General features: G+C 36.8%; 1 protein-coding gene across 1 annotated transcript in view; it reads left to right on the top strand.

The window, feature by feature from the left end:
* ABCA12 (ATP binding cassette subfamily A member 12) overlaps window positions 1-20,416 on the top strand; it is a 168,665-nt gene extending 148,249 nt beyond the window's left edge. The window contains exons 41-51 of the mRNA XM_061431073.1: window positions 685-844; window positions 3,639-3,892; window positions 5,904-6,108; window positions 7,246-7,355; window positions 7,897-8,038; window positions 9,236-9,370; window positions 11,377-11,480; window positions 12,829-12,921; window positions 14,240-14,345; window positions 18,285-18,422; window positions 19,950-20,416. Coding sequence (XP_061287057.1) covers window positions 685-844; window positions 3,639-3,892; window positions 5,904-6,108; window positions 7,246-7,355; window positions 7,897-8,038; window positions 9,236-9,370; window positions 11,377-11,480; window positions 12,829-12,921; window positions 14,240-14,345; window positions 18,285-18,422; window positions 19,950-20,051 — 1,549 coding nt within the window. The 3' untranslated portion in view covers window positions 20,052-20,416. The remainder of the gene's footprint in view (window positions 1-684; window positions 845-3,638; window positions 3,893-5,903; window positions 6,109-7,245; window positions 7,356-7,896; window positions 8,039-9,235; window positions 9,371-11,376; window positions 11,481-12,828; window positions 12,922-14,239; window positions 14,346-18,284; window positions 18,423-19,949) is intronic.
* The last annotated feature ends 1,145 nt before the right edge of the window (window positions 20,417-21,561 follow it).

Here is a 21,561-nt window from a genome sequence, read left to right as displayed (position 1 = left end):
ATTGTTTCTGAATTAGGGTAATTAATAGGAACAGTACAGTTCAATATCAATACTTTAGTAGCAGTTCTTTTTGCCCTGAATGCATGAGTAGTATCCATTTAGTTAGCAATTGTAGCTGATGAAGGATCTCTCTGTCTCTAGTTTTACTCCTTTACCCCAAAGGTCACTCAAGTGTTTGCTCAAAACAGGACATGCAGTTTCTAAGCACGCTCTGTCTTCTTAGCTAGCCAACAATGATGTCATTTTTCTTTCTCAACTTTAAATTATAATACATGTATCTATTAAACTCATATTCCACCCCCCAAAAAAAATCTTGACTGGGTGAGGTACCAGTATTGTATTATTTAGTTGCTCAGTCATGTCTGACTCTTCACGAGTGAAAATTAATTTGTGGTTGTAACGACTACTCAAGATTCCTTCAAAGTATGCTTCATGATTTAGTCATATGGTGACATTGTAAAATACATAACATCTTTATTGTGGGGGTAAAAAAAAGTGTGCGCTTCAGATTTTTTTTTTTTTTTTGGCTGTTGTTAAAAAGAGATAAAAAAGAGGTCTAACTACAAGGCTTGACAACTCATCCTAATGTTTATTTTCACTTTGGAACACCATCTAAGCTATTTATTTATTTAGTAAAAGAGTAATCATGGTATGATTTTAATTCTTAGTATTATTATTATAAAGGTATGCCACATTTTCTTGGATGTACTTGCTGGCTGGGTTCTTCCATGATACAGGAATGGCTTTCATCACTTACGTCTGCATCAACCTTTTTTTTGGCATCAATTCCATTGTTTCCCTGTCGGTGGTGTACTTTCTTTCCAAGGAAAAGCCTAATGATGCGGTAAGGTCCTTTATTAGTCTGCTAAACTTCAGTGATTGAATCAAATGCTTCAACGTGTTCAAGGTGGAAAGATTTTTTGTATTTCACATTCTCTAAATAGAATAGAGGAATTTCATTTGATTGTATTAAATGTAGTGGAAGGGAAACTATGGCCTTTAAAAATTCTTTTTAGAATTTTTAATTTAATGTCTCTGGTTGTATTTATCTAGTTTAATGTCTCTGATTGTATTTTTTGGTGAAACACGTGCATCATTTTATTGTAGAGCACCAAGCAAGGAGTCGAGTCAGCTAACACTCAAAGGGCCTAAATTCCCCTGGTGGCTTTCAGAGAAGGGTTTTTAAAGACAGGGTGAGGCAGACAAGGTTGTGGGGTATGTGATCAGCTTATGGACATTCTTCCAATTGGTTGGTGGTCAGGTTATTGGGGTCAATCTCATCAGCCTTCTAATTCCAGTCATCTGGGGTCTTTGTGCTTGTGGGCAGCTTACAAGTTAACTTCTACCACCTGGTGGGGTTTCAGTATCTACAAAACAGCTCAAAGGATTTGGCTCCCTGATTGTATTTATGCAATGACAAAACTATTGACATTTGATAGGGCTTGAGTAGAGGAATGGAGGTACTCAGTCAGATACTTTGTATGACACTGGAGAAATCATGCAGCCAATCAGTCAGCTAAATTTCTTCAGTTCAGTTCAGTTCAGTCGCTCAGTCGTGTCCGACTCTTTGCGACCCCATGAGTCACAGCACGCCAGGCCTCCCTGTCCATCACCAACTCCCGGAGTTCACTCAGACTCACATCCATTGAGTCGGTGATGCCATCCAGACATCTCATCCTCTGTCGTCCCCTTCTCCTCCTGCCCCCAATCCCTCCCAGCATCAGAGTCTTTTCCAATGAGTCAATTCTTCGCATGAAGTGGCCAAAGTACTGGAGTTTCAGCTTCAGCATCATTCCCTCCAAAGAAATCCCAGGGCTGATCTCCTTTAGAATGGACTGGTTGGGTCTCCTTGCAGTCCAAGGGACTCTCAACTGTCTTCTCCAATTCCACAGTTCAAAAGCATCAATTCTTTGGCGCTCAGCCTTCTTTACAGTCCAACTCTCACATCCATACATGACCACTGGAAAAACCATAGCCTTGACTAGATGGACCTTTGTTGGCAAAGTAATGTCTCTGCTTTTGAATATGCTATCTGGGTTGGTCATAACTTTCCTTCCCAGGAGTAAGCGTCTTTTAATTTCATGGCTGCAATCACCATCTGCAGTGATTTTGGAGCCCCCCAAAATAAAGTCTGACACTGTTCCACTAGGTGCAATGTTTGTGGCTTTAGTTTCCCATGAAGTGATGGGACCAGATGCCATGATTTTCGTTTTCTGAATGTTGAGCTTTAAGCCAACTTTTTCACTCTCCACTTTCATTTTCATCAACAGGCTTTTGAGTTCCTCTTCACTTTCTGCCATAAGGGTGGTGTCATCTGTATATCTGAGGTTATTGATATTTCTCCCGGCAATCTTGATTCCAGCTTGTGCTTCTTCCAGTCCAGCGTTTCTCATGATGTACTCTGCATATAAGTTAAATAAGCAGGGTGACAATATACAGCCTTGATGTACTCCTTTTCCTATTTGGAACCAGTCTGTTGTTCCATGTCCAGTTCTAACTGTTGCTTCCTGACCTGCATACAGATTTCTCAAGAGGCAGGTCAGGTGGTCTGGTATTCCCATCTCTTTCAGAATTTTCCACAGTTTATTGTGATCCACACAGTCAAAGGCTTTGGCATAATCAATAAAGCAGAAATAGATGATTTTCTGGAACTCTCTTGCTTTTTCCATGACTTATTAACAAATTGTTGTGGTATGGGAGGGACAAAGACAACATGTCTTAGTTGTATGACTGTGAGTTAAGATTCATTTGAACATTCATAGAGAAAAAACCTAACTCATTCCCTTTCAGTCATGTATTGGAATCTACTTCATTGTAGGCATCACTTTCCATTCATAGCTAACAATTATGATTAGTGAGAAGGGAAGCCCTAACAATGCTGGACAATTGAATGGAAAAGAATAAAGAGAAAATTAAGTAAGGAATAGACAAGCATACTCCAGAAGGAATAAGAAAATTCATGAACTGGAAGTGGTTGGTCCCAAGTATAAATAGCATGAAAATGTGCCATTTGCTCCTCTTTGAGATAGGCTGTTTCTCCTTCTGTATCATTTTACCATTTTATTCCCTCTTCAAGTAGGAATTACCTTAGATCCAAAACTTTACTAAATCCCTCTTTACTCAGGCACCTACCTATGTGTTAGTTGCTCAGTCATGTGCAACTCTTTGTGACCCCATGGACTATAGCCCACCAGGCTCATCTATCCATGGAATTCCCCAGGCAAAGATACTGGAGTGGATAGCCATTCCCTTCTCCAGGGCCTTCAGTCCCAACTCAGGGACTGAACCTGGGTCTCCTACATGCAGGCAGATTCTTTATCACCTGAGCCACCAGGGAAGCCCCACAGATACTCTATCACCTTGCTATTACTACATTGTGAAGTCCCCAGGGTTTGACCTGACACCTTAGACCATCTCAAATATATATAATCCTTTTCTGCTTTTCTTTTGGTAATAAATCAACACCATTTGGTTATAGTAAATGTTTATGTGTAAATTCAGCATGTACATGCAATAATTACCAATCTAGATAAGCTTCTCAAGTTTCAGTATTTATCTACATCTAGTTTCAAATTTTCATCAATTTGTTGGAAACTTAACACTGGACTTTATTTATTTTTTTCTTTCTCTTATTTCAGACTTTAGAACTTATTTCTGAAACCCTCAAGCGCATTTTCCTGATTTTCCCACAATTCTGTTTTGGCTATGGTTTGATCGAACTTTCTCAACAACAGTCGGTCCTGGACTTCTTAAAAGCATATGGAGTGGAGTATCCAAGTGAAACCTTTGAGATGGATAAACTAGGCGCAATGTTTGTGGCCTTAGTTTCTCAGGGAACCATGTTCTTTTTCTTGCGACTTTTAATCAATGAGTGGCTAATAAATAAACTCAGGTAAATACAATTAAAACAGTGTTTGACATCCATGACAAAACTCAATTCAAAATGTTCAGAGAAGGGTCAATAGTCTAAGCTTTTCCATTAGTGAAATGGGAATGTTTTGCTCAAAAAACTTTAAAAGTTGTCGCACAATTCACAATCTCTTTCATTCAGTAAATATTTCTCAAGCCTTTCTATGCTTCTGCAAGTATTGTAAAATGAGGTAGTAAAATTTGTAACTAACAAGCCCAGTTGTTTGTCTAAAAGAGATCAAAATTCAGTGGTAGAGAGACAATATGTACAGAAACAGAAGATACAGTCTTTGAGTTGTGTTTAGAAGGATAGAAAGTAGAAGTGGGAAAAGAAAATTGAGTATGTAGATACTAGCAATGTATTCAGAAAAAGAAGATTGAGTAAAATGATGACAGAATCATAAATAAACATCATTGACCCAACAATTCTATTTCTAGGAATTTTCCCTACAGATATGCTAACAAATATGCAGAACTATGTATATATAAATTTATTCATCATAGTAACCATTCCTAATAGCAAAAGAATGGAAATAACCTAAATGTACTGCATTTGGGACTAGTTAAATAAATTATGTTCATAATTTATAAGTGAAACACTATGCAGCCATTAGAAAGAATGATGCAGTTCACTGTATCATATTTGGGATTACTTCTAATATTTGTTAAGTGAGAAATGCGAGGTTCAGAGCTACATATGAAGTATGTTACCATTTAAGTTTTAAAAAGGAAATATATTTTTATGCATATATATGCATAAACTATTTCTAATTATGAATGCTTCTGCTAAAAAACTGTATGTATTTGAAGGAGACTTTTCCCTAAATATTTTTAGTACCATTTTAATTTTAATAAATGTAGTGCATGTATTACTTATTGGAAATTAAGATTTAAATTAATAAAAGGGAAGACAAGAACAAAGATTGAAAAATTGGGGGCATATTTGAGAAATAAGTAATAAAATTTGATTAGAGCATAGACTAAATATAATGAAAGAGTAGGAGCTGAAGCATGGGGTTGAAAAATTATGGAGTATACTGATAGCTTGGTTAAAGAGTGATAGCTTGGACTTTACTCGATAAACTAATATTAACAGTAGCACATTGAAGGTTTTTTAACAGAGACCAACAGGATCAAATGGTGCTTTAGGACCTGTGATTTTGTGGAGGTAGTGCAGATTGGAAGGAAAGATTCAGAGACAATGGAGCAGTTTGAGGTTCCTGGATAAACCTAAGTGAGAAAAAAAATGGAAGCCTGTGATGGTAACAGAAACAGAAAATGATAAATAACTGGCTGTTTTTAAGATACTTCCAGTCTTAGGATGCTGACTGCATGAGTGGATTTTAGAATGGGGAAGATTCAAAGAAAATATCACAATTGGAATCTCTAGGGATGTCATTAAAAGAAACAGGGACATTGAGAGAAGACCTAAATTGATTTGTTGGTTTGTTTTTTTTCAGTATTCAGTAGACAAGATACTGAAGTGGGTTTGAGATTTCTTAGAGTTTTCAGGACTGATAACCTTAGTATATTGGCTAGGTCCTAGGTAAGACATTCATAGTAAAAAAAAATAAAAAGACTATAGAATAACATTCATATTATTGATGACCAAAGAATAAATAGGACAAATTTTAAAAAATGATGATCATTGATCATGGTCTTGTAGGTGTTGAGTCCTACTAGTGACTCTGGTCTCTGTTAGGAGTAACTTTCAAACTCAAACTAAAGTTCCTTGTTACTGGAATTAAGATTCTGACTTGTAATAGGGAATTGGTAAGTATTTAAGTCATTGAAAGCAAAAACTGTTTCTCAAATATTATAACAAATATTATAAAGAACACCCATGCTAATTTTTAAGTTATTTAGCAAAATGCATGAAAAATATAAAACAAACTTGGCACACTTTGGTGAAGTGAGAACTTTTAAAAAGATGTCAAAACTGAGTGGTGTCATTTCAAAATTATTGATGCAAAATCATCGGGTTCATTTTTTAGACTCTTCTTTAGAAAATTTAGCTCTTCATCTGTTATTGAGACAATAGATGAAGATGAAGATGTGCAGGCTGAAAGATTTCGAGTTGAGAAAGGTGCAAATGATTATGACCTAGTCCAACTCCATCGTCTCACAAAGACTTACCAACTTATCCACAAAAAGATTATAGCTGTAAACAACATCAGCATTGGGATACCTGCTGGGGAGGTAAGAAACAATGTTCTGTTTCTAAGTCTACTTTATATGGAGGAGGAAATGGCAACCCACTCCAGTATTCTTGCCTGGAAAATTCCATGGACAGAGGAGCCTGGCAGGCTACAGTCCGTGGGGGTCACAAAAGAGTTGGATATTACTGAGCATGCAGGCATGCATGCATCCTTTATGTTGACATGGTAAGTGACAAAAATTTTATCTTTCCTTAATTTTTTCTAGAAATATGAAGCCAGCCTTTAAATATTTTGATGGATTCTATATATATAATTTGCATGTGTCTATGTGTTACTTATCCTGTAACCCTCCCCTCTTGGCAGGGAAGACTCACCATATCCTGATCCCCTTCCCAAGTTACTATCCTTCTTGAGTGGACTTTCAGTCAAGAAGTCTGTTCAGGGAGCTCTTTTCAACTCTTAGTTTTTAGGCTTCTTGGAGAAGGAAATGGCAACTCACTCCAGTGTTCTTGCCTGGAGAATCCCAGGGATGGCAGAGCCTGGTGGGCTGCCGTCTCTGAGGTCGCATAGAGTCGGACATGACTGAAGCGAGTTAGCAGCAGCAGCAGCAAAGACAGAATATAGAAATCAGTTGTCAGAACTGAGGTCCTAAATTGCATTCATATTCATATTATTGCTGTTTTCATAGAAGCAGTAGTTAAGACAGCTTTGAAAGCAGAAAGAGAATGTGGGTCTTTCCTTTTTTGCTGAGGCGGGCTGCAAACTAAACGCATCAAATTTATTCAATCGGATAAAGAGATTATTGCTTCAGTTGCTTATTTAGTAAAGTTGTGATTTTGTGTGAATAATTTAAATTTATAAATACAATCACTTTGTCAGGTTAGCATATCTGCCTTATTGGATATTCTATCATGTCACACAGAGGCGTGCTAGAGTATAATATGTAAAAACAAGTCCTAGGTATATACACAAATATTCAGATGGTTAAAGGAAAAAAAGATACCTAAGTACCCATTTGTTTTAAAAGTGAAAGCTTTATCCAATCAATGCCAGCAAAGCACTGCAATAGTCAATGCTTTGATAATTTATTTCACGCAAGGAAAGGAAGAAAAGAGATATAATAGAAACTTGTCTTTGGTTTGAATTAGTTTACATTTTTTTTTCTCCCTCAAACCAGTGCTTTGGACTTCTTGGGGTGAACGGAGCAGGAAAAACCACTATCTTCAAGATGCTGACAGGAGACATAATTCCTACAAGTGGAAACATTCTGATCAGAAATAAGACTGGGTATGAAAAACAAGTGCTTCAAATTACCACACACAACATAATTAAATGAGAAAGATAATTAAAGTGAACTTTTGATGTTATTTTGTGGTTATATTATTAAATCCTTAGGAGAAAACCAGCTACTCAAGTGAGTGGAAATTTTTAAATTTTTCAGTGTGATTATGATGGTGGGATCATTTTATATCTTTTTACCAGACTCACCAATCACCACAACCCAAACAGAACTACCCTCTCAACATCTGAAGGGCTTCCCAGGTGGTGCTAGTGGTAAAGAACCCGCCTGCCAAAGCAGATAGATTTAAAAGGTGTGGATTCGATCCCTGGGTTGGAAAGATCCCCTGGAGGAGAGCACAGCAAGCCACTCCAGTATTCTTGCCTGGAACATCCCATGGACAGAGGAGTCTGGCAGGCTGTAGTCCATAGAGTTGCACGAAGTCAGACACAACTGAAGTGACTTAGCATGCAAACACACCCAGCATCTGAGGGCTAGGAGGGAAATGTCTTTAGAAAGTCATTCATGTTTTTGACGCTTTTTCTTCAGGTCACTGGCTCACGTTAACTCTCACAGCTCATTAATTGGCTACTGTCCTCAGGAAGATGCTTTGGATGACCTGGTAACCATAGAAGAACATTTATATTTCTATGCTAGAGTACATGGAATTCCAGAAAAAGATATTAAAGAAGTGAGTATAAGCGTGAAGAACTAGTTTATTTGAAAACCATTTTTGCTTATGCTTCCCACCTACCCACACTCAAGACCAAGCTGACATCTGGAAAACTATGACAATTTTCTCTTGACAGTGATAATGGAAGCAGTATTAGCTTGATTGTATGTATATCATAAACACACCTATGAACTCAGCTTTAGAAACATCTTGGCCCGTATTTGTTCCATTATCTTTTAAAAACTGTCGAATAAAGAATGAGATTTGCCTTAGGCTCTGGATTGAGCCCTGGTTGGTGATGCCTATATATCTTTTAATGTTCAGATAACTATTGAAACATGGAATTACCTACAAAATGGGCTTCCCAAGTGACTCATGGTAAAGAATTTGCCTGGAGATGTGGGTTAGATCCCTGGGTTGGGAAGATTCCCTGGAGGATGGAATGGCAACTGAGTCCCATATTCTTTCCTGGAGAATCTCATGGACAGAGGAGCCTGGTGGGTCCATAGGGTGTCAGAGAGTTGGACACAACTGAGTAGTTGACTGGGCATGTACAAAATGCCCAAGGAAAATAGAATAGATTCCAATTTGGTTTTTGAGATGTGCTTTTATACCTCACTACAATTATTTACCTTTTTAATGGAAAGACTAATCTTTTGGACAGTTTTCTCTATTTTTGCAACCCTCGGGGAATTCTTAAATCCTCCTAGGATTCCACTATTTGCCAGAGCTATTTAACTACTGAAATAGCCACAAGAACCCAAGATTCCTAAGTTAATACACTACAGTTTTGATACTGGGTCATTTTTAAATAGACCTAAAGCCTTTGTGACAGCTCAACCCACAGTAAGAAAAAAGATGAAACAGTGATGACAATCAATAAGAAACCTGCCTTGTAAAGGGATGAATTCTGTTTTAGCCCTTTGAAGCTTAAAAGTAAATCCTGTGTCAATACAGCAGAAAGAACCATTGTAAACACATACACACTTACACGCACATGTATTAGGGGGACAAGAAATCGTATTTATGAATGGGCCTCCACGGAATTGCGTTTATCTTTAAATGAATGGTTCATCTTTAAGTGTACCTTTAAAAATAAAACTAAAATATGTATTTCTTCATTATAAAACTCCTTTCACAAGTAGCTCTTTTTCCATTTAATGCTTTAAGGGTTTTGGCGAGGGAAAATCAACAAGTCCTTTTTTCCACCCGCAGACTGTTCAAAAACTCCTTGGGAGACTTCACCTGATGCCCTACAGGGACAAAGTTACCTCCATGTGTAGTTACGGCACAAAAAGAAAATTGTCTACTGCACTGGCCTTGATAGGGAAACCTTCCATTCTGTTGCTGGTAAGAGAATCATTGTGAAAAAGGCTACTGCCCAATTAGAATCACATATCCAATTGTGTATAACATTTCATTATCATTATTGCAATAAGCATTTACTGAGGTCTCATTAGGGGCTTTCCTGGTAGCTCAGCTGGTAAAGAATCCGCCTACAATGCAGGAGACCTCCACTTGATTCCTGGGTTGGGTATCACTATGGGCTGGTTCTTGTGTAAAGCACTTCACATATACTGTCTCATTAAGGAAATTTATACCAGGTAATTTGTTGCCATAATAATATGCCCTCAAAAATATTTTTTGTCTGAAGCTATGGCTCAGGTAATTTAAGAGGAAACATGGGAATAGGAAGTAGCTGAAACAAATTCAGGATATTCAGATGAGTAAGTAAAACTATGACAGAATTTGATTCCCAGTTATTGAAGGAATCAGTTCTATTGGTAACTGATCAGGTGAATTAACACATTTTCCAGCTTCCAACACATTGTCCTAAAATGTTATCTCCTTGTTGCTTAAAAACATGAGTTACCTAGCTTGAGATGCAATCTTGAAAATATGCCATTCTATTTTATCTGAATTTTTTGAAAGCAAGAAATACATGTCATGTTAATATTTTGATTAAAAGCTGAAAAATTAAATTGATCACCTGGAAATATAAGTTACCTTAGGGGTGACATAGCATTCTGTTCCCCAAGCCAAACCTTGTGAAAAGTGTTTATTTCAGAGAAATAAGCTGCCCTTATTTTGGAAGATCCCCTTCATTCAAGGACTTCCAAAACTTCAAAAGAGGCCTAACTATGCAATAAAATCACCAGTTATAAATCATCACATTATTTCAGGGATTAAATAATATAGAATATCAAATCATTTAAACTGCCCAGATAGAGTAATGCATAAGCCCTCTCTGTATAATACCGGAAGCATATAATGCATTATGTTTCTGCCAATTGACACTCATAATGGAATTCTATTGTATAAGTGTCCCTTAAATTTAAGAAAACAATCCTTAGGCACCCCTATGAGATAATAGATGTAAAGTACTTTAAAATGTTAAAAAGCTCTATGCAAATGTTATGCATTAATGAGCTGAATTGAAATCAGGCCATGAGAGAAAGATACTATATATTTTTTTTTATATATACTTACTATATATGCCATTGTCTTCAAAAATAGGAACAGTGACAATATAATCTTTACTGTTTCCCCAAACTAATACTTATTTCTTTCTTTAAATTCCAATTTAACCCCTTGCTATAAAAATAAGCCTCTGCTGATCCTATCTGCATACTTTCCATTTCAGACATATATTTTTAATTTTTACTTAATCTTGACCTACAGTTTGATTTTTTAATCATCTGTCAGTATCTATTATTGCTTGTTTAGTTCTCCATTGCTACATTTCTAATTTTATGCCTGAATAATTTTTCAAAATGTCATTTACTTTAAAATGTAATTTATATCTTTCTATTTGGCATTTTCTGCAAATCTTACTTTCATTTCCCCAAGGAGTATTAAATTTCAATTAATAACATAAAACTGAAAATGCACCTCAATAATATTAACAAAAAAATGCATTCTTAGCAGCAGCAGCAGCAGTGCTTCACACGGCATATTATCTATCACTTACAGGCACAATTCTACCATCAGGAGCAAGGCAGCAATCTTGTTGATGTAGCTTCAGATATATATGTGATGATATAGTATTAAATATCAAAACTCTGGCTTTGTCAGTAATTGAAGCAGATTTTTTTCCAAAGAAATATAAGAGACATGTGTAAAGTAGCAGAGTGTCAACTTCACTGAGACTGTTTAAAACAGATTGACAATTTAAAATGATTAATTTTGAGCTTTTTGACAGCAGCAGAAAGAAGCCTGTTAAGTATAAAATAAGTTAGTCACAGGACCTCGAAAAGTGATTTCTGTTCTAGGCAAGTGAGATGCAATGATTCATGTAAAGAACCTCATCAAAATTTAATTAATTTGATAAATTCTTCTTGTAACTTTCTATTAAGGATGAGCCAAGCTCTGGGATGGATCCTAAGTCAAAACGGCACCTCTGGAAGATCATTTCAGAAGAAGTCCAGAATAAATGTTCTGTCATCCTCACTTCTCACAGGTAAATTGGGTGTGGAACTTTAGAGTCAGATGACAGATGAGAGGAAGTAATCCTGTGTAACATATACTGAGAGTGAATTCCACAATTGGATTAAAGTATTTTATGTTCATAGTCAAAAGAGGAAGTCAAGAGGATTTTCTGGTGAGATCCCAGCTCTTGTGGGGGGATACGGCCTAGCAATCCATTAAAAAATAAAATTTCCATAACTTTTGACCCTCTTAACTCAATCATTCCTCTCTATTGCCCTATCACATAAAATTTAGCATGTTTTGGCTTAGTTTGCAAGGCCTTTTATTATCCAACCTCATCTAACTTTCCTATCAATCAATCTGAGTGGTTCCACATACACTCCCTGCCCTTTCCTATCACCATGCCCTGTCTTTGCTGTGCCTTCTACTAGAGTTGGTCTTTACACAAAATCTTTCCAAATTCTAATCTTACTAATCCTTTCAGAACTAGTCCACAAGCCTCCTCCATAAAGTAGACCCTGCCAATCAACTAAGTAAAAAAGCTACTAAAGCTTTTTGTCTGTGCCTTTCTTATAAGATTGGCCTTGTATTAAGTTTATCCTTTCATTATAAAGATCATATAGTAGAAAAAGAACTAGATATGTTTAGAACTGAGACTTATTTATATCCTATATACTAACCTTGCCCCCAAGCACAGTATATGTTCTGAAGCCAATCACTGATTTTCCATTAACTTTTGTGTTTAAGTGGACAGGGTGATACCTAAGATCTCAAGATGATACCTAAGATCTCCTCCAGTATCATAGTCCATGAAGTCAGAATTATATAATCAAGTACAGGTTAACTGGTTATAAATACAAAAACATAAAAGCCAACTGAGGGACTTCCCTGGTGGCCCAGTGGTTAAGACTCTGTGCTTCCATTGCAGGGGACACAGGTTCACTCTCTGGTCAGGGAACTAAGATCTTGCATGCTGTAGGGTGTGGCCAAAATAAATAAATAAATAAAAAGTCATCTGAATATTGAGTATAAGGCATAATGAAAACAACTTAGTATTATTTTGGAAATATTTCTTACAAAATGTAGGTCTTAAGTCAAAGCTTGAAAGAGCTTGAAAGAAATACTGTTTGATAGAGCAGCAATCCAGGTGAGGAAGATGTCCTCAAGTTTGAAAAGAAACAGTAATAATAAACCCTATGCAAAGACATTTACATTATATGATAAAAGATTTTTTTGTTCTTCAAAGGAAAAGACAGTTTAAGGGACTCAAATATTCAAACAGTATTCCTAAGGTGCCGTAAAGAAAAGAGTTAAACTTATGCTTAGGAACTTAAGCCAATTTTCTGTGCCCAGAACGCTGACATGATTCTGCCTTTCAGCATGGAAGAATGTGAGGCTCTCTGTACAAGGTTGGCCATTATGGTGAATGGAAGGTTCCAATGTATTGGATCATTGCAGCACATTAAGAGCAGGTAAAGAACAAATGCATTGTTTAACACACGGTGTAGAGTAATCAATCTACCAGGGCTATACTTGCCTTCAAAGATTATATCAGCAGCCTATCCTACAATGTGTAGTAAAACTGGAATGGAGAAGCTAACCATTGATTCACTTTGAAGTTAAATAATAGTACTGAGGATTGAATGTTTTTTAATTAATAACCCCCAAACCTAGAAGGCCTAAAAGCTAATAATAATGATAATATAATAATGATATGATTATTATTCCCCAACCAAAATACTCTCAAGAGTTAACTCTAACAAATTAGATCTTGACAAGTACATGAAGGCATTGATTTTTGTCTAGTATGTTCATTTGTCATTTGCATAGGCTTTCAGTAAGCTATTTAACATTTTTACTACATTTAAAACCTTTTAACCAAAAATACATTGGGGAGATGTACATAAATATGATACTATCAAATTAAAAATAAATTAATATATTTACCAGAGTACATATGCATTTATACATATCCATGTTAATCTTCAAACACCATGACATTCCTTTATGTCTTTATCTGTACAACAGCTTGACTTTCTTATAAAACAAAGTTGATCAAGATACGAAAAAAGAATGAAAAAGAACTTATATGTTATTCTCAGAGAATCTGCTGTGACTTGTTTACAAACACTACTCTGATGCAAAAGTGTAAAGTATAAAAGTTAGCAGTTATATTGGTTTATTATTTATTTTTAAAACCCCAATGATTTTAATCTTTACAGTTGATACCAAATCTTCAATAACTTGCCTATCAAGACCTTCTTTGCTTTAAATTAGAAAGTGTTTAGCCCCAAAATTGACATCAATTCCTGGTGGCTTAGATGGTAGAGAATCTGCCTGCAGTGTAGAAGACCCAGGTTCGATCCCTGGGTTGGGAGGATCCCATGGAGAACAGAATGGCTACCCACTCTAGTATGCTTGCCTGGAGAATTCTATGGACAGAGGAACCTGATGGCCTACAGTCCATGGGGTCACAAAGAGTCAGACACAACTGAAGGACAGAAGACACACCAATTCATGAATGCCAAAGAAAGCCAAGACTTTATGTTTCATTTCTAATGCAGCTTTTGTCCAAAGGATCTGACTTTATATAGTGGTAGAAATAAAAAGTCATAGCAGTGCACTATTTCCAGTTTGCAACATGCCCTGAACTTTTTATTGCAAAGTGATACTCTTTGTATAGGAAAAGGGCCTATAATTGTAAGCTTGGGTCCTGTTTCATTAGCTAGAATTTCAGAAGAGCTATTTCAGCAAAACATAACTCATATTATGTTTTGCACTTCTTTCTAGGTTTGGGCGAGGATTTACTGTCAAGGTTCACGTGAAGAATGCCAGAGTGAGCATGGAGGCCCTCACAAGGTTCATGCAGCTGCACTTTCCAAAAACATACTTAAAAGTAAGTAAGAGATTGACTGGTTTTGATAGTTGTAATAGGGTAGTGGATGTTTGTCATTTTCAAGTTGACCATACCTTTATTTTCATCTTAATATATTTATTAGTTCAAGATGGTTAAGATATTCTGAAGCATACTTAGTATGAACAAATAAAATCTTCGAATTAAGTTATATATTTTTGTAGCGCTTAAGAATATCATAATCCTTTTACATACCATTATTTCTTCCTCACAAAGGCTTTATGACTGTATTGTATTAGTTTTCAGGTTGGATTCTATACTTAAGTAGTTTATTGGTTATATATGTTAGAGAAGTGAGGGATGACACATACATATGACCAACGGCTTTTCTTCTTAGAAAAAAAAAATTACAGAGTTCCTGTCTGTATGTCACAGCTAGAAGAGATTATCTCCTTTGCTTTCCTCATTTGAAAAATAAGCCCACAAAGTTTTGAGGAGAATCGCTTGGAAACCAAGTTCTCAATCACACACTACCTGAAATATGACTCAATTAATTTAATCTTACATATGTGTATTAACAGAATGGGCACACACAGATGTATACACATAAATCTCACATAATACACATTTAAATGCACTTGACAAAAAAGTTATCATTATATCATCTTTGATGTGCAGGTAATTTGTACAAGATGATTATAGCAAATAATTGTTTTAAAATTAAAATTAAAATCAGGTGTGGAATGATGAAAAGAAATTAGAAGATTTGGACTAAGATCCAGCTCTACCTGTGTGATTCCAGCAAGAGATTTAAAGTCTCTAAGCCTCATATTCCTATTTTATAAATACTTTTGATATCTACTTCACAAGACTGGTGTGAGAACTAAATGATAAAATGTCCACAAAGATGCTTCATGAACTGTCAGGCACCATATTAACATAAAGTGATTCGGGAAAGCCAAATAGGGAGCGTTTTAAAAAACAATTCTTTTATCTGTACAAAATACTTTTGTCTCAACCTCTGAAACCTAAACTAAGTTTTCCAGGAAGAAATAGCTTTTACAATGCTTATCAAGGACCATTTTCTATCATCTAAATTAAAATCAAATTTAAAATCAAAGAATGCTTTATTTTTGCACAAATTGCATTGGTCATAGTGCTTTTTCTTTCAGTGAACTTGAGATTGTATTTGTCCTGGTCTGTTCCTCGTGGGACTAGAGCTTACAAGACAAGTGCAGTGATGATAAAAGTTTGATGTCTTCCTATGTAGACCATTCTTTACAAGTGTATGATGGTTTCCAGATCTCTAAAAAGGGAGATAGCAAAACAATAATTTGAAAGTAAAAATAAGTAAGATGGCCTGACTGCAGTGACAGGTGTGATGTAAATACAAATCAATGAGAGGGGCTAGACAGTAAGCAAAGGTGTGAGAAGAGGGGTTTCTAGTAAGTAACAATCTTGATCTGACCCATATAGGTTACAGGGGTTGATTATGGAGTTAAAAAACACCCTGACCAAACTAGAATTTAGGAAAGATTATTCTAGATACTTTGTGCTGAAACATATGGGTGTATATGGTTTCTAGGCCTCTGAAGATGCTGTTGCAATAACTCAGATATGGAATGATAAACATCAAGTTAATAATATTGATGGTGCACATAGAGAGGAATGGTTACATTTGAGAGTTATTTTAAAGGAAAAAATAAATGGGACATGATAACTGATAAAATATTCAGAAAAGCAAGATGTTAAAGATACTCCAAGGAAATAAGAATAGAGTACTAAAGAAACTCCAGTACTTTGGCCACCTCATGCGAAGAGTTGATTCATTTGAAAAGACCCTGATGCTGGGAGGGATTGGGGGCAGGAGGAGAAGGGGACGACAGAGGATGAGATAGCTGGATGGCATCACTGACTCGATGGACATGAGTCTGAGTGAACTCCGGGAGTTGGTGATGGACAGGGAGGCCTGGCATGCTGTGATTCATGGGGTCGCAAAGAGTCGGACATGACTGAGCAACTGATCTGATCTGATCTGATGGACTGAATACATTGAAAAGACTTTTAGAGTTAAGAAAGAATGTAGCATTATTTGAATGAGATTTCCCCTAGACAATGCTTTTGAAATCTGCCAACTTTAGCCAACATAAATTGAACAACTAATCCTTAGCCTTTTAGAACAATTCTAACTAAAACAAATTTTTAAAAATTATCTCTGAAAAAGCTTATTGTACTTATTGTAATCTGACATCAGCAATGTCATTCCACAATATTTTTTCTAGGCAAGACTATCGTCACTTTCTAAGTACACATGAATGTAGAATGTTTTAGAATTTTTATTAGCTTTTTAATTTGTTTTCTCTCAGACATTCACAAAATTTATCTCTTCTTCGAAAGCTGTTAGTTTCCAAACATACATATTATTTTTCCAGTTGAGCTATTTCAAATCCTAAAAGATGATGCTGTGAAAGTGCTGCACTCAATATGACAGGAAATCTGGAATACTCAGCAGTGGTCACAGGACTGTAAAAGGTCAGTTTTCAGTCCCAACCCAAAGAAAGGCAATGCCAAAGAATGCTCAAACTACTGGACAATTGCACTCACCTCACATGCTAGCAAAATAATGCCCAAAATTCTCTGAGCTGGGCTTCAACAGTACATGAATCGTGAACTTCCAGATGTTCAATCTGGTTTTAGAAAAGGCAGAGGAACAAGAGATCAAATTGTCAACATCTGCTGCATCATCAAAAAAGCAATAGAGTTCCAGAAAAACATCTACTTTTGCTTCATTGACTATGCTAAAGCCTCTGACTGTGTGGATCACAACAAACTCTGGAAAATTCTGAAAGAGATGGGAATATCAGACCACCTGACCTGTCTCCTGAGAAATCTGTATGAATGTCAAGAAGCAACAGTTAGAACTGGACATGGAACAACAGACTGGTTCCAAATTGGGAAAGGATTACGTCAAGACTGTATACTCTCACCCTGCTTATTTAACTTATATGCAGAGTACATCATGCAAAATGCCAGACTGGATGAAACACAAGCTGAAATCAAAATTGCCAGGAGAAATATCAATAATATTTGATATTTCACCTCAGATACGCAGATGACACCACCCTTATGGCAGAAAGTGAAGAATTAAAGAGCCTCTTGTTGAAAGTGAAAGAGGAGAGTGAAAAAGTTGGCTTAAAGCTCAACATTCAGAAAACTAACATCATGGCACCTGGTCCCATCACTTCATGGCAAATAGATGTGGAAACAGTGGCAGAATTTATTTTGGGGGTCTCCAAAATCACTGCAGATAGTAACAGCAGCCATGAAATTAAAAGGGCTTGCTCCTTGGAAGAAAAGCTATGAACAAGCTAGACGGCATATTAAAAAGCAAAGACATTACTTTGCCAACAAATGTTCGTCTAGTCAAGGCTATGGTTTTTCTAGTAGTCATGTATGGATATGAAAGTTGGACTCTAAAGAAAGCTGAGCACCAAAGAATTGATGCTTTTGAACTGTGGTGTTCTTGAGAGTCCCTTGGACTGCAAGGAGATCCAAATAGTCCATCCTAAAGGAAATCAGTCCTGAATATTTATTGGAAGGACTGATGCTGAAGCTGAAACTCTAATACGTTGGCCACCTGATGCGAAGAGCTGACTCATTTGAAAAAACCCTGATGCTGGGAAAGATTGAGGGCAGGAGGAGAAGGGAACGACAGAGGATGAGATGGCTGGATGGCATCACTGACTCGATGGACGTGAGTCTGAGTGAACTCCGGGAGTTGGTGATAGACAGGGAGGCCTGGCGTACTGCAGTCCATGGGGTTGCAAAGAGTCGGACATGACTGAGCGACTGAACTGAACTGATCATTTCCAGAGGAATGAATTTCAGTGTGTTTCTTAGCTCTTTGTCAAGTTATGTCTAGTCTACTCAGTATTATCTGACATTGAGGAATAATTTTTTTTCCCCCTTTGGTTCCCACAGGATCAGCACCTCAGCATGTTAGAATATCATGTGCCAGTCACTGCAGGAGGAGTAGCAAATATTTTTGATCTGCTGGAGGCCAACAAGACTGCTTTAAATATCACAAATTTCTTAGTGAGTCAGACTACTCTGGAAGAGGTAAGCTGGATACCATGGACCATGTACACAGTGTCACATTAATACATTCTGATTATTTATTTAAAAAAAATTAATTGTACATAATTACTTCTTTTTAATGACCTTCAATTTATTTTTAATTGAAGCAATATCTAATCTTACACCTGAAAAACTTAGCTTAATTTATTTATAAGTGCATTTTGGAATGTTATTAAAAAATATGAAGAGTTAACTAATTTTAATGGAGAAAAAAATTTTTTTCCTTCTCTAAGACATCTGTACCCATCCTTTGTCTGTATATGTAAAGCAACAATTATTTTCATCTATAAAACAAATAGCTGTTAACACTTTCCTTCCTTTCTCCTTGGAATGTTTCTTAAATAACATTTCTATTGATTGGCTTCCTAGATTAGGGGAGGATGGGGTTATCTAGTGAGATTTAGATCTGCTAGATTCAGGCAACCAAAATGGTAAATGCAGGATTCTTTTGTTTCATTCAAATCATCTGTCTTAGTTACATTTATATACAGTAACTGGAGGCTTCATGGAGCATCCTCCTTCACCTTTGCACTGTTTTAGTTCTATACAGTTCAACTGACCTGACATACAGAGCATCAGATTGTACCTGTCACTGGAGAGGGCCTGAAAGGGAAGCTAAAGTGGCCTCCAAATCTTGCTGCGTCTTACAGAGAGTTTTATTTATGGAGAGTTAAGGCAATTATGGCTTTGCCAACACAGATTTATCCTTGGACTTGTAACCAATTACCAGTATCATGTCTCTCAATATTTTCTGGATGAATCTATGACTAATCTATGACTAATAGAATTAATGATTTTAAACAAAGTCATAAAGGTCTGCCTGTTAAATAGTAAGCATAAGAAACATACTGTGACATTTGTATACAAATTTTATTTCAGTGTATTAACTCTTAAAACTAGTGAAATTTCTCTCAACATCATCATGGAAACAATTGATAGGAGCTTGGATTGGGCTCCTTATTTATACTTGAAAGATACTGATGCAGATCAAATAGATGCAAATATGTGGCTATAGGTATTCAATTATAGCTTTAGATTTTATCATTTATTATGATTATAAATGTAGTTATAGGTACTGTTTTCAAACCCCAGTTAAATTTCAGTACCTAAAGGAAGGATTCCTAATGAGAGTTTGTGTGTATATTTGGGTGTGCCCCTATGAAATCTGGGGCTTCCCAAGTGGCACTAGTGGTAAAGAACCCGCCTGCCAGTGCAGGAGTCGTAAGAGACACCACCAGTTTGATCCCTGGATCAGGAGAACCCCCTGGAGGAGGAAATGACAATTCTCTCCAGTATTCTTGCCTGGAAAACTCCATGAACAGAGGAGCCTGGTGGGCTACAGTCCATGGAGTCACAAAGAGTTGGACACAACCGAAGCAACTTAGCAGTATGAAATCTAATTTTCTTTTTCTTTGCTCTCCCATTGTGCACACACCACACATATGCACACCCCTTGTTTCTCCCTTTGGTTTACAAGTGCTAATGGCTTCATTTCCCTTGAAAAATCAGGTTTTCATCAACTTTGCCAAAGACCAAAAGTGCTATGAAACTGCCGACACCAGCAGCCAAGGATCCACCGTAAGCACTGATTCCCAAGACGACCAGCTGTAGGCTCAGTACCTCCAGCAAAACCAGTCTCAGCAAGTGGCCCATGACTTCATTTTGGGGAAGAGGCACAGAAGATACACATTCCTCAAAATATTTAATCTTAAAGTATTACACCGTATTAGAAAGTTGCAACTGTGTAAGACTAGCCAGTAATTATAAACGGAAAGTTTTCTTTCTAAGGTCAGTGAATGTTTTTGCTACTGAATTGAATTCCTATCTGCTTAACACTGTGAGCATGCTAGTGTGTAAGTTGCTGAATCTTATGCAAAGGTGAAACCGCTGAAGATGAATGTCTTAATTTATTACTTTCAATAAAATGACAGCTTAAAAGGCATTGTTATGAGTAGTTGAAAAGTAAGAGTGGAGAAGAAAAGTAAGGTAGCTTGGAGAAGGTAGAATTGGGAAAGCATACAAAATAATTTATTTTCAGAAAATAACAGGATGGATATCATCATGAATACATGAATCTGTTGTGAGGTCTAAAGTGCCAAGGGCCAGATTAATTAACCTTGGCAGTAAGGAGTGGGCACAATGTCTAGAGTGTGTGTGTGTGTTATTTTCAGTACGTGTAAATAGATGGATACTTTACTGAACCCCCCAAAATGCCTTTCTGCAAGAATGTTATAGAAGGGCAGTTTACCCTGGTGGTAAACAGACTACAATGTATTTCTGCACTGCCTTGCCAATAGTAAGGCTCAGGGCAGAGCAAGAAGCTACTTGCTCTTCAGGGGAAATGGATGTGTCAGCTGGGTGGATAAAAGTCCTGAAAGACAATAGAGAATTCACATGCTGCTGGCAGGCAACATTTTCAAAACTCTTCTAGAAAGCTTCATATTCTGGGTCTTTCTGTAGGAAGCATTCCTGGGGAGGGAAAATGAATATGAAGATAATTTTCAGTTAATTACCCAGCTGACCCAGAATCATATATATGGCCATAGAATAGACTTTGTAATAATGCCAAACTACGTGGCCCCCGGGGAAGGTGCCCTCTATTATGTGTGTGGGGGCGGGGTGTGTGTGTGTGTTTGTGTGTGTGTCTATTTGTCTGTATGAATTGTCAGCTTTAGTGCAACTGTTTCTGTTTTGAAAGTCAATAAAGTCAACATTTAGTAAAAATAATTCATGAAGTCATTTATTTGTTAGAGAAGAGCCAGAAACTTAAAACTTGGAGTCATATGTTTGGCAGTGTCCCATGGGACCTAGCTACCGCTTACTTCTCCACCTTCATCAGTTTCTTTCTCCTCTTCCTCTTTAGGGTGTAGCCACACTGCCCTCTCTGGTTTTTCCAGTACACCAAACTCCTTCCTCTCCCCACACTTCTGTGTGTATTTTAGTATGTCCCCCTGCTTGAAGTGCCCTTCTGCCACAATTTGTGCCTAGCTAATGCACTTCAGAAATGCTGTTCTTTCTCAGGGAAACTCCTTTCCCTAATTTTTCAGTTTAACTCCCCAGTCCTAAAACTGTATTCTGTTGTACTTCCTAACTTTCTTTTGACTACGCTAAAGGCTTTGAC

This window comes from Bos javanicus, chromosome 2 (assembly GCF_032452875.1).
Source record: "Bos javanicus breed banteng chromosome 2, ARS-OSU_banteng_1.0, whole genome shotgun sequence".
In the NCBI taxonomy this organism is placed as follows: domain Eukaryota; kingdom Metazoa; phylum Chordata; class Mammalia; order Artiodactyla; family Bovidae; genus Bos; species Bos javanicus.
The sequence above is the reverse complement of the archived record's forward strand: the minus strand, read 5'-3'. Positions and strand labels throughout refer to the sequence as shown.